The sequence below is a fragment of the Elephas maximus genome, chromosome 9 (genome assembly GCF_024166365.1).
Source record: "Elephas maximus indicus isolate mEleMax1 chromosome 9, mEleMax1 primary haplotype, whole genome shotgun sequence".
NCBI classification, from domain to species: Eukaryota; Metazoa; Chordata; class Mammalia; order Proboscidea; family Elephantidae; genus Elephas; species Elephas maximus.
The window spans coordinates 66,494,244-66,511,538 of record NC_064827.1 but is presented as its reverse complement, the minus strand read 5'-3'; the positions used below and the strand labels follow the sequence as shown (position 1 = coordinate 66,511,538).

The following is a 17,295-nucleotide window of genomic DNA, read 5'->3' as shown; positions in this document are numbered from 1 at the left end:
AAACACTGCAGTCCTGCGCCATCCTCATAATCATTGCTATGTTTGAGCCCATTATTGCAGCCACTGTGTCAGTCCATCTCATTGAGCATCTTCCTCTTTTTTGCTGACCTTCTACCAAGTATGATGTCTTTGTCCAGGAACTGGTTCTTCCTGATAACGTGTCCAAAGTATGTGAGACCAGATCTCACGATTCTTGCTTCTAAGGAGCATTCTGGCGATATTTCTTCCAAGACAGAGTTGTTCATTCTTCTGGCAGTCCACAGTGTATTCAGTATTCTTTGCCAACACAATAATTCAAAGGCATTAATTCTTCTTCAGTCTTCCTTATTCACTGGCCAGCTTTTGCGTGCATATGAGGAGATTGAAAATACCGTGGCCTGGGTCAGGTACACCTTAGTCCCCTGTATTTAGCACATAATAACCGCCAAACTAATGGTGGCTCTCCTTGTTATTATTGTCCCTGAGGTTATGTTTATTGTTGTGGTGTGTGAGGTGATGTAATAGGGCTTTGGCTTTGAAGACCTGACTGTATGACCTTAGGCAAGTGATTGGTGGAGTCCGAACTTCAGTTTCCTTATTTCACACTGAAGACACTAGTACCTTCCTTGCGGTACTAGTCATGGATGACATGAAATGGCATATGTCAACTGACTTTCACCACTCCTAGCACAAGCAGGCCCTCAGTTAATGTTATGCCTAGCTGTTTCCTCCCCAACCACGTGCCTGACTCTGAGTTGAGCTCCAGGAACACAGAGGCAAAAAGGCCTCAGGTGGCTCATGGAGTCAGAATAAGGAAGGAAGCCATGCTTTTTGCTCTGAGGGCCCAGAGAGGCATCTTTCCAAGCCACAGTGACAAGAAGAGTAAATGGGAAAGTGAACAAGAGGCAGCATCCCTGGCCTGTGATGATAAGTGATGACTGAGTTGAAAGCAAGTGAAAATGGAATCCCAAAGAGGATGATAGGGTGGAATGAGAGGAGCCAGACAGCCAGGCAGGCATAGGAAGAAGGTTTTGCATTCATCCAGTACTCTCATGGGCAGGAGTGAGCTCCTCTGAGCTGTGAGGGCAAAAGAAGCAGCAACCTCTGGCTGATGCCCTGGTCCATACCTGTATCTTCTTCAAAAGGAGTTATAGATAAAGGAAGCAGATGTTACTGGTTCTGAGAACACAGGGGCCAGTCTTGGAGATTATTTCATTCAAGTTGCCCCAAATTTACAGATAGAGAAACTGAGGTCCATTTGGCTTATCAAAAGGCATACCTTGGAACTGAGACTTTCTTTCCTCCTAAGAACCTTTTCTTCCCATTAAAACAAGCCTTTGAATGGGCCCTTACCACGGAGGAGCAGTAATAACAAAACATCTAACAGCTATGATGTTCTCAGCAAGAAGAAATGTGGCAAAGACTAAGTTTGCCAAGTATTTTTCAAAAATCACTTTATCTTTGACATGAAGGACTTATACGATGAAAACTATAAAACACTGCTGAAAGAGATTAAAGAAGATTTAAATAAATGAAAAAGTGTTCCATGTTCATGGATTGGAGGACTTAATATTGTTAAGATGTCAGTATGACTCAAAGCAATCTATAGATTCAATGCAATCCTGATCAATTCAATGCAGCCTTCTTTACAGAAATAGAAAAAACAATCCTCAACTTTATATAGAATGGCAAGAGGCCCTGAATAGCTAAAGCAATGTTGAAAGAGAAGAACAAAATCGGAGTCACACTTCCTGATTTTAAAACATACTATAAAGCTACAGTAATCAAAACTGCCTGGTACTGGTATAACAATAGACATATAGGTTGATGGAGTAGAACTGAGAGTCTAGAAATAAACCTGTACATCTGTGGTCAGCTGATTTTTGACAAGGGTGCTAAGTCCATTCAGTGGAGAAAGAAGAGTCTCTTCATTAAATGGTCCTGGGAAAATTGGATTTCCACATGCAGAAAAATGAAACAGGATCCATGCCTCACACCATACACAAAGACAAATTCAAAATGGATTAAAGACCTGAATCTGTGAACTAAAACCATAAAATTCTTAGAAGAAAAAGCAGGGACAATGCTGTGAGGCCTAGCTTTTAATGATGGATTATTTAATATAATAATAAAAGCACAAACAGCAAAAGACAAAATAAGTAAGACCTCATAAAAATTAAAAACTTTTGGTCATCAGAAGACTTTACAAAAAAATGAAAAGACAACCTACTGACTGGGAGAATATCTTCAGAAACCATACATCTGGTAAGAACCTAATAACCAAAATATACATAAAACTTTGACAATTTAATAACAAAAACACAAATAAGCCAATCATAAAATGGGCAAAGTAGTTGAATAGATATTTCACCAAAGAGGACATTCACTTGACCACCAAACACATTGAAAATACGCTCAGCATCGTTAGCCATCAGAGAGGTATAAATCAAAACCACAGTGAGATAACATTTCACTCCAAAAAAAGGAAAGCAAAAAATATTGGCGAGGATGTGGGGGAAATTGGAACCCTTACCCATTGCTGGTGGGAATGCAAAATGGTATTGTGGAAAACAGTGGCAGTTCCTAAAAAAAACTAAAAATAGAACTTCCAACCCCATTGCTGTCAAGTTGATTTCAACTCATAGTGATGCTATAGGACAGAGTAGAACTGCCCCATAGGGTTTCCAAGGAGCACCTGGTGGATTCGAACTGCTGACTTTTTGGTTAGCAGCTATAACTCTTAATCAGAACTACCATATGACCCAGCTTTTCCATTCCTTGGTATGTACCCAAAAGACTTGAAAGCAGAGACTCAAACAGATACTTTTTCACCAATGTTTATTGCAGCACTGTTCACAATAGCCAAAAGGTGGAAACAACATCCATGCTCATCAACAGGATGAATGGATAAACAAAATTTGGTAGGTACATACAATGGAATGCTACTCAGCCAATAGGAGAAATGAAGTCTTGATACATGCTACAATATGGATGGAGCTGGAAGACATTATGCTGAGTGAAATAAGTCAATCATGAAAGGATAAATATTGTATGACCTCACTTACATAAAAAGACAAGAAAAGACAAATGTATATAGAGAACAAATTTATCAGTGGTTACCAAGGGCAGGAAGGAGGGGAAAAGAGGAGTTAACAGTGATGGAAATATCACATTGATTAAGGGTAAGGCTGTACAGCCAATTATTGTAATTGTTGTCAGTAAGTTGTGTACCTGTGAAAGGTAAATTGGCAAGAGTTATGTGATAGATACATTTACAACAATGACCAAAAATAATAATAATAATAGCTGCTGAGGCTGACTGTGTACAACCAAAAACCTCATGGGATTTGGTTTCCTGGTTTGGAGGTTTAGGGTCATGATTTCATGAGACACCCCAGTTAATTGGCCTAATAACATGTTTAGTAGCAACATCATGATAAACAGAGAAAATATTGAAATTGTCAAGGATTCACTTTGCTTGGATCCACAGTCAACATCCATGGAAGCAGCAGTCAAGAAATCAAACAACATAATGCATTGGGCAAATTGCTGCAAAAGACCTCTTTAAAGTCTTGAAAAGCAAAGACATCACTTTGAGGACTACAGTATGCCTGACCCAAGCCATGGTATTTTTAGTCGCCTCATATGATCCTTGGAAGTGAGAATGATGAGACTTGGTCTCACTTACTTAGACACGTCAGCAGGGACCATTCCCTGAAGAAGGATGTCATGCTTGGTAGAGTAGAGGGTCAGCAAAATGGAAGAAGGCCTTCAATGAGATGGGTTGACGCGGTGGCTGCACCTATGGGTTCAAGCATAGCAACGATTTTGAAGATGGCGCAGGACTGGACAGTGTTTAATTCTGTTGTACATAGGGTTGCTATGAGTCAGAACTGACTTGACAGCACCTAAAAACAACATGTTTAGTGCCTCTGTTCTACTTCCTAGTTTAATAAGTAGTGCCTGGGGTCTTAAAAGCTTAACAGTGGTCATCCAAGGCGCAACAATTTGTTTGTATTCACCTGTAATAACAGAAGGAGAAGAAGAGTCAGGAATAGGAGGAGGAAATGGAATGCGTGGCTAATTGCCTCCATAACAATTGCCTCCTTTGCCAAGAGACGAGAAGTACTAGATGGTGCCCAGCTACCATTACTGAATGTTTTGATCAAAGACTCCGGAGAAGAATCCTGATCAAAAGGAAAAATGAAGAACAGAATTTAAAATTCTCGTGGACTCCAGACTTTCTGGAGCCATGAAGGTTGGACAAACCCTGAAACTATTGCCTTGAGATAATCTTTAAACCTTAAATCCAAAATATCCCCTGAAGTCTTCTTAAAACCAAAGAATAGTTTAGTTTAACAGTAAAAAAAAAAAAAAAAAAAATCTGCCTTGAGCATTATGCTGTTTTAAGAACTATCTATATGGGATGAAATTCACAACAGCAGCTTGAAAGATTAGATAGGAACCTTAGTGGGTAGTGAATTTATGTTAATGGGGGGAACAGTTCAGAAAAAGAGGGTGAGAATGGTTATGCAACTCAAAGAATGTAAGCAGTGTTACTATACTAAATGGTACGTGTAGAAACTATTGAGTTGGTGCCTATTTTGCTATGTATTTTCTCGAGAGCAACAAAATAAATAAAATTATGTGTGTATATACTTTTTTTTCATATATGTGTGTATACATATATATGTGTGTATATATGTAATTACTTGAACCTTCTAGCAGATACATGGTAACAGCCTCATCATAGATAAGGAACGGGGTAGTGGTCGTTCATTGGTAGAATTCGCACAGTTCTCGGCCAGTGCACCTCATGTGTAGCTACCACCTGTCTGTCAGTACATGTTGGTGGTTTGCATGTCGCTATGATACTGAACAGGTTTCAGCAGACCTTTACACTGACAGTCCAGTAAGAAAGGCCTGGTGATCTGCTTCTAAAAATCAGCCTTTGAAAACTCTGTGAATCACAATTCAATTTGCAACTGATCATGGGGGTGACAGGGACCGGGCAGTGTTTCATTCCATTGCGCATAGGGTCACCGTGAGTCGAGGGCTGACTCAGTGGCCACTAACAACAACAACAACACGGATAAGGAAACAGGCTCAGAGAGGTGAACCAGTTTGTTCAAGTTCATTCAAAGTCTAAATGGCAGATCCAAGATTTGAATCCAAAACAAGGTGATTCCAAGGCCCATACTCTGAACAATTTCACTAACCCCCCTGCTTTATATGATTATGATGAATGACCTGTCCACTCTGAAGGGCTTAGGAGAGCACCATACAAGGTGAAGTCAGATTGTTTGTAATCCAGAGGTTCTGTTGTTTTTACCCAAGAGTTTATGGAGTAAGACTGCATATAACATAAAATGAGAAGGCAATAAATAGGACCTAGGAGACACAAATAGTAAATACTTTAAAAGCAATGCAACTCGTCTATAGACGATAATACAGAGTTCTTGTAACTAGCACGACAAAAATTCACTTAATTGAATTCCTTTATGGGAACCACTTTAATGAAGAGATTATGATCTTTTCTTAAGTCTGTCTTATCAATTACATATAAATGTATTTTTGAATGTGCTTAAGGATATTTCAATTTCATTTTACTTTTTTAAATTTCTGCTTATTAATGTAATGCATTCTCATTATAGGAATTCAGAAATGTCAGAGGAATAAAAAGGAAAAACAGTTTTTCCTAAAAAATACTGACAGGTACGTTGAAGGATCAGTGCCACCAGTGCAGCGGAAAGGACACTAAAGCAGTGACCAAGGGCCTTGTGTTCTGATCCTGGGCCGACCCAAAGGCTTGTCCAGTGACTTTGGCCAAATCCCTTCACTCTCTGAGCTTGATTGAGAAATGAAGCTCGGAAGATTTGACCGACATGATCTTTAAGGGCCTTTCTGCTCTAATGTGAAATAGAATTCTATTTTAGACATTTCGTCACCACTCATGTTTACACCCTCCTTTTCCTGAGCAGATGCCTGTCATGGACGTAAGAAAGTTTCTTCCAGTCTTCACCAGAATCACTGACATTCTAAATGAACTCAGTCTGTAATTCATGACAATCACAATGTATTTGTATATTCATTCATATATTCATTCATTCAACAAATGAGTTGCCTACCCTGTGTCAAGCACTATCCTAATTACTGGGATACAGAGATGATGAAGACGAGGTTTCTGTAATCAAGATAGTTTCAGTTCAGTGGGGAAAATAAGCAAATAAAAAAAATAATTTCCCTACCCATTAACATAGGAAACCCTGGTGGCGTAGCGGTTAAGTGCTGCGGCTGTTAACCAAGAGGTCAGCAGTTCGAATCCGCCAGGCGCTCCTTGAAAACTCTGTGGGGCCGTTCTACTCTGTCCTATAGGGTCGCTATGAGTCAGAATCAACTCGACAGCAGTGGGTTTGGTTTTTTGGTTTTTTATTAACATAGGCATTACTATTGTGAAATACATATCTTCATGTATTCAGACATCTATTTACTGAACACCCAGTGTACCAGGAAGTGCAGCAGGTGCTGGGGGTGCACTGATGAGCAAGACGGTATACTTCCTTCTTTCAAGGAGCTTCCACTGTCATGAGCTTGTTGTGGCAGGGTTCAAGGAGCACGGGCATTCACAGTCCGCACCAGGAAACCAAGTCTGCACGTGGCCCTGAAGAGCTGTTCTTTGACAGCCTAGCTGCCCTGGGTGTGCAGAAGCAGGACCGAGGGAAGGACTCACCCGGGAACGGGGTTAATCTTCAGCTCTGGTTATCAGAAGCTTAGCGTCTTGCAAGAAGGAAATGTTTTGTTGCAAACAGTGGAGAGTTAGCTGAGCCAGCAAAATGGCAAACAGGAGTCAATAAACCCAATAGCGATGGCATTGATGGTGATCTTGCCAGAGACACTTGGCTTGCCTGTTAAGAGTGATCCCAGCTGAGGCTAAAACAAATGGTGTCCAGGAAATAAAGTTGAGGGATTTGTAAGGCAATGAAGACAGCACAGCAGACTTTCATTGGCTCCCCAAAATTGATGAACATCGGTCTACTCCAACGTTCCATTTCGCAGATGGAAAAAACCAAGGCCCAGAGAGGAGAAAATTACTTACCCAGTGTCCACAGGGCTATTATGTGAGCATATACCAGAACCCAGTGGCCAGGTTGAAATGAGGGAAAGGAGAGGGAATTAATTTATTAAGCATCTACTTATTCTTACATCAGCTCTGTGAGAAATGCATTGCTATTACTCCCATTCTACAGATTAGGAAACTGAGACCCAAAGACGTGAAATAACTGCACCAAAATCACACTGCTAGGGAATGGGAAAGTGAGGATCTGGAACCCAGATCTGTCTTTCTAGAACTCAAGCGCTTTTCCCTCTGCCTCACTTCCTGTTCTCCAGTCAGCTGTAGGGGGCCCAAAGGGTAGATTCCTCTCATTTGCAAAATAAATATTTGCTGTATAATGAGTGTCAATAATTAATGATCCATTTTGAGGCAGGGAAAAATTGCCTAGTAAGCACACAAGGAGAAAAGAGAAGAATACAGCAACAACCTTTTTCCGGATACTTTTCTCATTCTCACCAATATTCCCAAAAGGAAGGGTGAGGAAGAGCTGTGCCCTTTCCTCCAGTCACTGAGAGGAGAGTTAGGGACCTCATTCTTTGCCCTTTGCATAACGAAGAGCTACCTTCCCCATCCCTCCTTACCTACCCCAGCCTGACATCCTGTCCCTTAGCCAGAGGTAGCCATTTTACCTCTCCTGTTACGAATCGTGAGGCCTGTGGCTTGTGGCAGATCATAAATCAGTCCTCGGAGTCTCGAGGACAAATCCCAGGACTTTTAATCTTTAATATTAGACGTGTTTAAAGTCGTGAATATTTCATGAAGAGGCTGTTGCATTTTAACACACCATTAGTGAATACCAATCCTTCCCCCATTTGGTAAATTATTCCCATCGAAATCTCAAGGATCTCAGGCCTTTCCCTCCATTCCTTTACCTCCAGCAACAATCAGTTCCTGAGGTCACACATACTTACAGCATACCCCTTCCGTGGAAGACCGAGGGCAGGATGTTAGCGAGGGGGGCTGCAGAAAGCATGACTGCCCCAGCAGCCCTCTAGGTATGTATCAGGTACCAAGGGAAGAGGAAAGGTAGATACATCTTTCTCTTCCTCCTTCTTTCCCTCCTCTTCCTTCTCCTCCTCCTCCATCCATCTCTCAACAACCTTATTCTGAACGTTTTGAAAACTTTCTCTGACCCATTCTTTACGCCATACTGTTACTGCCATTTCAGTTGAACTAACATTTAAAAAAAATTTTTTTAAGCCTGTGTTTTTTGCCAGATACTTGTTAAGTCCTAAACGCACAGAGATTAACCAGAATTGCAATTAAAAAAAATAAAAAAAGTTGCCATGGAGTGGATTCTGATTCATAGCGACCCTATAGAATAGAGTAGAACTGCCCCAGAGGGTTTCCTAGGAGCAGCTGGTGGATTCGAACTGCAGACATTTTGGTTAGCACTTAACCAACTCTTAACCACTGTACCACCAGGGTGCCAAGAATTTCAGTGTACACAAAAAATTAGAGTTTTTCGTTGAGCACTCAAAATGTTTTATATAAGGTCAAATAGATAACATTTACAGTTAATTAGCAAAAACAGTAAGGTCATTTGATGAATATCAGTACCAATACCAGTTGATGCCAAGTTGATTCCAACTCATGGCAACCCCATGCATGTCAGAGTAGAAATGTATGCCATAGAGTTTTCAATGGCTACTTTTTCAGAAGCAGATTGCCAGGTCTTTCATCCAAAGTACCTGTGGGTAGGCTCGAACCTCTAAGCTTTCAGTTAGTAGCTGAGCATGTTAATCATTTGCAGTACTCAGGGAGTCTCTGATGAATACAGACACGTTGAAATCAGGAGTTATGGGTGACAGTTGTAGAGCCTGTGTTACCCAGTATCTTTTTTACTGCTATGTTTTGTTTTGGTTGTACAATGTTGAGAAAATCCTGATTCACAAGATATGTAGTTGCAAATAGCATGAGCTTGTTAGCACCTTGGCTCACAGCCTCAGTATCCTCTTCAGTGAAACAGAGATGACTCAAGTTATTTGTTTTTGTTTCTGAAGCCTGCACAAAATAAGTTTACCTAGCAACCTGAGTTAATGTGATGATGCTCTCCAGTGCTCTAAATTCTGGAATGTAACATCTGAGTATCTTTCATTTTTATTTTTAAAGATATTGAAAAATAAAACTTTTGAAAGGAAATTAAAATCTAAACTTCTCAAAGTCCCCAAATCTCCCCCATTGAAAGACATATTTCCATGGAACATGGTCGGAGAACTTTGGGTCAGACCACTGAGAATCACTGTACAATTGAAGGGTTGCAGGCTCATCTGTGTGTGTGAGCGTGGTCACCAGAAGATACAGAAGAAGGCAGTTCAACAGCAATAGCCTAGAAATTTATCAGAGCCTTTTTTTTTCAACAGATATTTAATTATTTATGCAACTCAAACCTGTTGAGCACCTACCCTGCTCTAGGCATTGGGCTAAGCCAGGGAATCTCTCACAAGTGTTCCCCCAGGTATGTTCCACAGAATGAGAATGCTGTGAACTGCTCCACCAGCAAAGTTCCCAAGGTGAACTAAGTCTGGGAAAAACCGTATACACATCACTCTCACGAAGAATCACACTCCACTGGCACAATACAGTAGTTCCCAAACTTATTTTTTATAAAATCTATTTTTAGTAAATCATCTATGAACATTCCATGCATACATTTTAGGAAAAACCAATAACTAATTAATCAAAAAATATTCCCTAACCGAAAGGAGTGTATAGTGGAGCAGGATTGATCACAGCTAGAAGGCAGAGCAGAGGGCTTCTGAAACTCTCCCAGGATTCTGAACTCTAAAGACATACTAGGAGATGGGACATGTGCTGGACAACTGAAAGGAGCTTGAGCAGTGGGAGAATATACTTCAAGTTGTGTGGGAGCCTAACAAGCATTTGTGAAACCAGGTATAAGCGTGGCCAGAAATAAAAAGATGGAGGGATGGATGGATAGGTGGATAGGTAGATGGACGGTAGATGCAAGGATACTGAAGTGGAAGGGAGGGGAGACGAGGAAAGAAGAGGAAAAAGGAAAAGGAAGGAAGAAGAGGGGAGGGGAAGAGAGGGAGGAAAATCAATTAAAAACTAAGCAATAATAAAAACTAAATAAGACCAAGAGACAGGAAGCAAAAAAAAAAAAAAATTGGAAAAAAAATGTTTCTTGTGTGAGGTAGAATTTGATGTGGGATTTATGAATGAACAAGACGTTCATTCAGGCAGAGAGAATTTGATATTTTGATTATAGTTTTAATATAAATGCAAGTTATAATCATTTAAATTTTTAAAAATTGGACTTCTGTAGCTACCTGGTTACTTCCTGTTTCCCTCATTAAGTTGTGAGCTCCCTCAGGGTCCAGGCTGTGCCTTTTATCTCTGTATCCCCAGTGCCTAGCTGAGCGCATGGTATAGCATGTGTCCTGGGTTTGCTGAATGAATACATGAATGAACGAATGAATGAATTCTGTTAACCACAATGGCAAGTATGCCAGAATGCCCACTTTCCACAGGCCATTTCTAAAATAGGCACATAACAACAACATAGCAGCTCACTTTATTTCCCAAGAAAACAAGGAGAAGTCTGTTTTGGGAAGGCAGCATTTTGTAAGATTCTTTTCTTTTTTCTCTTACAGGAGAGTGCAGTTGTCATGAAGGATTTGCCCCTGACCCCGTTCACAGGCACCTTTGTGTGCGTAGTGACTGGGGACAAAGTGAAGGGTGAGTGGTCTATAAAGGACATCAGGGCAGGAATTGTGGAAGAACCGTCCCTACCTCCTCTCTTTTGTTAACCGGAGACCTAAAACCTCTCCATAAAGAGGACTCTGTTGAGACAGTTGTGCTCCTGCAAAATTCAATAGAAGTGTGAATCTTCCTTTCCCACTGAATCACACTTCAGTACTACAGGTGCATGACTGATGAGTCTTCTAGAGAATGAAGGCTGAAGTTTATGTCACTTTTCCAGATATAACTTTCGATACATAAACTTCAGATGGACGTAGGAACTTTCAAAATGGGCATAGGAATTTCCAAGTCCTTCTGTACAATGGAGACATTCTTTTACAATGTGAATAACCTGACCCATTAATTACTTTGCATTTTGGTTGTTTGTAAAACTACTCTGAAGCGGTATCCACATGTGAATCCCACCAGCTTCTGACTAATGGCATCTCCTCTCCCCTTTCCTTTTCCTCCTGTTCTCCCTGCAGACCTTGGCCTTATACAACACTTGAGAGGGGCTACGATCTCGTGACAGGGGAGCAAGCCCCTGAGAAGATTCTCAGGTGAGTTGACCACCATGATGAGGCATGGTGCTGGGAAATGAAGAGTCTAATAGGGAGGTGTGATGATGCATCTTCAGTCCGTTACACCTGTGAGCCTCCAGGCTGCACTGAGTAAAGGGGAATGCTCAGTGACACTGACAAACCATTATGGCCCTGGTTGCTCTGGAAATCCTATTCCCATTTGTCTGGCGTCTAAACTTATTGACTCAGATACTTGAACCAGGGGAGACACTACTGATTATGTAGTCCATTGTTTAAAACTGTTTTGTATCCATAGTACCTCTTCCCACCACCTCTGTGAAATCTTTGTGAAAGCCCAATACTTAAACAGATAAAGACATACAACAAATTAAGTGACAAAGCTGAGATTCAGATTTTAGTTGAAATTGACTCAGACTCCATGCTCTTAACCTTTGTGCTAGACTGCCCTTTCTGACTTAGCAGTCACTTATGAAACTCCTAATGGATATGAGGACTCCTGGGAAGACAGTTGAAATAGCCCCTGTCCTCACAGGGTCCACTGTTTATGAGAGAGCCAAGACTTGCACTTAGGAAAAGAAAAACAATGTGTTGGCTAAATGATTAATGAATTTAAGAAATACTGGTCCAAGTCTGTGCAGAGTTAGCCAAAATCGTGCCTTGAAGAATGTAGGGGGCTCAACTGGGTGGGGAGATGAGAGAAAGTCCTGGAATGGATGGGAGGAGGGGCCCCTCTTTCTTGTTTTCTTTCTTCCCAGGGAGTCCCCCAATGGAAACTCTTACATTACAGGTCTACTTTCAGCTTGGGCCAAGGACTCTGGCTTCCTGTCAGCAAAAGCTTTGTGGTTCCACCTGTGGAGCTGTCTATCAACCCGCTGGCCAGCTGTAAGACTGATGTGCTCGTCACAGAAGACCCTGCGGATGTCAGGTAGGGAGATCATCTCCAGTACCCTGCACTGAGGACTTCCATGAACACTGGAAGCCACTCTGTTTCAGGAATGCAAATCATGTGTGAAGGAGTGCTCTCCATATTGTTGAAGTTGACACCTGCCTAGTTGATGATGTAAAGGACACTGTCAAATAAACTCAGCTCCTCAAAGTTTTCTCCATTGGGGTACCTCAATGCCTTGTATTCCAGTATTGTTGCTCTCCCTGAGAGAAGCTTACATATCATCTAGTTCATCATGGGGTCATTAATAATCTTATCTTATAAAGGACCATTATTTAATGGTATATCGGAGAGTCATAAAGACAAACGATTGGAGAACGTTATGCTTTCTATTGTGATTCTGATGCTGAGGACTGACTTTTGGCTAAATACATGAGTTCTCAGTGTCCAAGTCAAATTCTTTGTTTTTTACTCATGGAAGGATGGAGACTGCATTCTTCCTTAAATGCCTTGGACCTTGTAGTTAACTTCATTATAGACTTACTCTACTGTGTTGTAATTAAAAAGAAGAGAACATATCATTCTGTCCCATTATGTAGTGAACCTCTCAAGGTCGAGAAAAATAAGTTATTTAGCTTTTTAATCCCCAGTTCCCAGTATATTGGACATCTACTAAATGTTTATTGATTTAATTAAATCAGTGTTCTTAGACCTGATCCTAATACTGACCTGGAGCTTTCTAGCGTTGTTTTTTTTTTTTTTTTTCTCTTTCCAAATTTGATTAAAAAAAAAAAAGCAGAAATTTAGATGTCACCAAATATGGACTCTGGTTTTACTTTTGGAAGTGGCTTACACACAGCTTATTGACTCCTTTACTAGAACTAAATAAAATAATGGCCCTTCTGAATGCAAAATGATGCAACCACTTTGGAAAATAATACGGTGCTTCCTTAGAAAGCTAGAAATAGAAATACCATATGATCCAGCAATCACACTCCTGGGAATGTATCCTAGAGAGATAAGAGTCATCACATGAATAGACATACGCACACCCATGTTCATTGCAGCATTGTTCACAATAGCAAAAAATGGAAACAACCTAGATGCCCATCAACAGATGAATGGATAAACAAACTATGGTACATACACACACTGGAGTATTACACAACGATAAAGAACAGTCATAAATCTGCAAAGCATGTCATAACATGGGTGAATATGGAGGGCATTATGCTGAGTGAAATAAGTCAATCACCAAAGGACAAATATTGTATGAGACCATTACTGTAAAAACTCATGAAAAGGTTTACATACGAAAAGAAATAATCTTTGATGATTACCAGGGAGGGGAGGGGTGGGGATGGAAAAACACTAAATAGACAATAGATAAGTGCTAACTTTGGCGAAGGGTAAGGCAGTACACAATATTGAGGAAGCCAGCACAACTTGTACAAGGCAAGGTCGTGGAAGCTCCATAGACACATCCAAACTCCTAGAGGGACCTCATTACTGTGCTGAAGGCTGTGGGGACCATGATCTCCAGGAACATGTAGCTCAACTGGCATAACGTAGTTTATAAAGAAATGTTCTGCACTCTACTTTGGTGAGTGCCATCTGGGGTCTTAAAAGCCTATGAGCAGCCATCTAAGATACTCCACTGTTCTCACCCCTTTGGGAACAAGGGAGAATGAAGAAAACTAAAGATACAAGGAAAAGATTACTCCAAAGGACTAATGAACCACATCTACCACGGCCTCCACCAGACAGTCCAGTACAACTAGATGGTGCCCGGCTACCACCACTGACTGCTCTGACAGCGATCACAATAGAGGGTCCCAGACAGAGCTGGAGAAAAATGTAGGACAAAATTCTAACTCACAGAAAAAGACCAGACTTACTGGCCAGACAGAGACTAGAGAAACCCCAAGAGTATGGCCCCCAGACACCCTTTAACTCAGTAATGAAGTCACTCCTAAGGTTCAGCATTCAGCCAAAGATTAGACAGGCCCATAAAACAAAAGGAGACTAAAGGGACACACCAGCCCAGGGGCAAGGACGAGAAGGCAGAAGGGGACAGGAAAGTTGGTAATATGGAACCCAAGGTCGAGAAGGGAGAGTGTTGACATGTCATGGGGTTGTTAACCAATGTTATAAAACAGTATGTGTACTAACTGTTTAATGAGAAACTGCTTTGTTCCATAAACCTTCATCTAAAGTACAATAAAAAAAAATAGAAAAATAAAATAACTGGCTCCCCTCCCCCCCCAAAAAAATGGCCCTCCCAACTCCCAAGTGACTGCTATGTTACCACTCCATAGGTGCCTTTGGGTCATTCTGAATCAAGACGTTATCAATATGTGTATAGCATCTTGATAGAAGGCTCCTAGAACCCAACTCTCCTGTTATATAATTGACTTATTCTCACCTTTTAAACTTTCACTTGAAGGGATAAACCTAACATTCTTTTTCAAGCTATTAACATCTCCCCAAAATGGTTAGTTTCAAAAAGAATAGATTATTAAAAGGATAACATTTAAGAAATGAGGAGTCTCTGGGTGGTGCGAACAATTAACACCCTTGTCTGCTAGCCGAAAGGTTGGAGGTTTGAGTCTACCCCAGAAGTACCTTGGAAGAAATGGCTGGCAGTCTGCTTCCAAAAATCAGCCATTGAAAACTCTGTGGAGCAGTTATACTCTGACACATATGAGGTCACCATAAGTCAGAAGCGACTTGATGGCTACTGGATACTAGATATTTAGGAAATGAAGCAGTAATTACTAGGAATTAATTAAAAGTAACTCATGGCAGATTACCATTATTACCATTATTTCCATTTTTTAATAGAATTGAATTAGATGAGACCTTGGTAAAGCATTCACTAAGGTCTCTCTACATTATATATCTTAAAGATGGAGCAAGGACCATCTGGTTAAAGGACCATTCTCAAAGAAACCCAGTGAATTTGTCTGAAATCACCTGCAAGAAGGTCTGTACTAGCTTTCTTCAGAATTCTATACAGTTGACATTACATTAGTGATTCGAGTGAAGGCACAGAAGATACACCTACCTGTCAGTAGAGCCGATGGTAACACTCTAGAGTTGGACAGGTATGGATTTGAACCCCTTCTCTATCATGTATGAGTTATGTGATCTTGGCCAAGTTCAACTCTCTAAGTTTCCATACCTTTGTCTACAAAGTGGGGATAATAGCAGAATCTATATTACAGAATATAATAATTCATATTCTTTAATCATTTCCTATGTGCCAATAACTTTACTAATATCTCATTATATCCTTATATCAACCCCAAGAGGTGATGCTATTATTATGTCCATTTTACAGATCAAATAATAATAATCTGAAGCATAAAGGTGATGCATTTACTAGTAAGTGATGACATCAAGCTTTAACCCCTGACCTGTCCAGCTCCAGAGCCAATGTTCTTAACCATTTTATTGCAACACCTCCGAAGAGTGTTGTGATGACTAAATCATAGAAGCTATGTAAACACTGGTACATAATACACTCTCAGTGGTACCATACACCTATTTGAGATGAAATTTAGTTCAATTTCATCATCAGTTTCAAGTAGAAACTGGTGATGATGGGGCAAACAGAGTAGGGATGTTTATGTACTAGGAAATGCCAAATTATCTTTCAACTTTTAACTGTGTAGTTCCCTGGCATTGTCAATGTCATGTTCCTGCTGAGAGCAACTGTCATTCCTAAGATGACTGAAGTCACCATACTCTGCTCCAACCTATGTTACATTAAATATCAAGCTAGCCAAGGAGGTGTCAAGAATACTGATTTATAGTGGACCGTAAAACACCTTTGCAAAAAAAAAAAAAAAAAAAAAAGTTGAGAAAATATAAGTGCAAGAATGTATTGCTGGGAGAATATTTTATGTGGTTGGAAGGAATGCTATAGTAAGTTGGAAAGGTAAGATTCTTAGAGGGCATACTACACTAACAATAAGATATTCCTTGAACCCCTTTTAACAATGCTCTGCCTGGTTACCTGGAGAGCATGCTTTTGCCAAGTTGGGATCACAGCAGAGTTACCCAGGATGGGAAAGGTGATGACTTTCTACAGCTATTGGTCCTCCTTTTCAACCCTTTCTGTACAAACCACTAAGATACTCCTTTAAGTAAGTGTCGCACAAATATTTGAAAAATGTTAGTTTGATGAAGGCACTAAATTACTATCCTGCTCGAGGTGCCTACATGCCTTAGTTTGGCCGTGGAATCACCACAGACAGCCTTTTAAATTTGACCTTTGTCTTATCTCACACAAGCCTGTTGGTCTTACTGCAAGGATGAATAAAAAAGATTACAATCATCACCATTCAAAAGAATCTGCACTGTGTAGATTGAGTTTTCCAGGCTGCACTAATAAACCTTGTTTGACATGGCGTCATCTAGGCAAGCGTATCATAGGCATTTAAAGAATTAATAAGTTCCAGTTAGATGGTATGTTACAAATTAGTAAATACTAGATCATAATTATAGATAGCCAATAGCACTGACATGGAATCTCAACAGAGAGATTAGAGGATAGACTGTGTAGAACAGCAAAGTCAGAGGGAAGAAAAAAGTAAGCATTCCAGCAGAATTGGAAAGGAAGATTTGTGTTTTGCCAATTGATTGTGTGTGTGTGTGTGTTTACTCTGTGATAAAGTTTTAGAAAATTATGCAACCTCACACTAGGACAGGGAACACTTAGCAATCAAACATACAAACTCTGACTCACCAGGATGGCTAAATTAAAAACAACTGATGATAACAAATGTTGGCAAGGATATGGAGCAACTGGAACTCTCATACCCTGAATGTGGGAATGTAAATTGGTATTACATTATGTATACCTGTTGGGCAGTATCTACTAAAGTTGAACATACATATATCCCATAGCCTATCAATTCCACACCTAGAAATATACCTAAAGAAATGTGTATATATGTACCACAAATAATGCATATAAAAATACTAAGAGTAGCAACTTATTGTAGTGCCAAAAAGTTTGGAAAAAGACAAATGTCCATTATCAAAAAAAGCAGGTAAGTAAG

At 40.3% G+C, this 17,295-nt stretch overlaps 1 protein-coding gene across 8 annotated transcripts in view; it reads left to right on the top strand.

The window, feature by feature from the left end:
* The window catches only part of ASTN2 (astrotactin 2), a 1,062,617-nt gene that overhangs the window by 462,640 nt on the left and 582,682 nt on the right, over positions 1-17,295 (top strand). For 7 of the 8 annotated variants that reach the window (XM_049897085.1, XM_049897083.1, XM_049897082.1 and 4 more), the window contains 3 exons: positions 10,711-10,795; positions 11,284-11,358; positions 12,128-12,265. In XM_049897085.1, coding sequence (XP_049753042.1) covers positions 10,711-10,795; positions 11,284-11,358; positions 12,128-12,265 — 298 coding nt within the window. The remainder of the gene's footprint in view (positions 1-10,710; positions 10,796-11,283; positions 11,359-12,127; positions 12,266-17,295) is intronic. The other variant, XM_049897084.1, reaches the window with a different exon arrangement.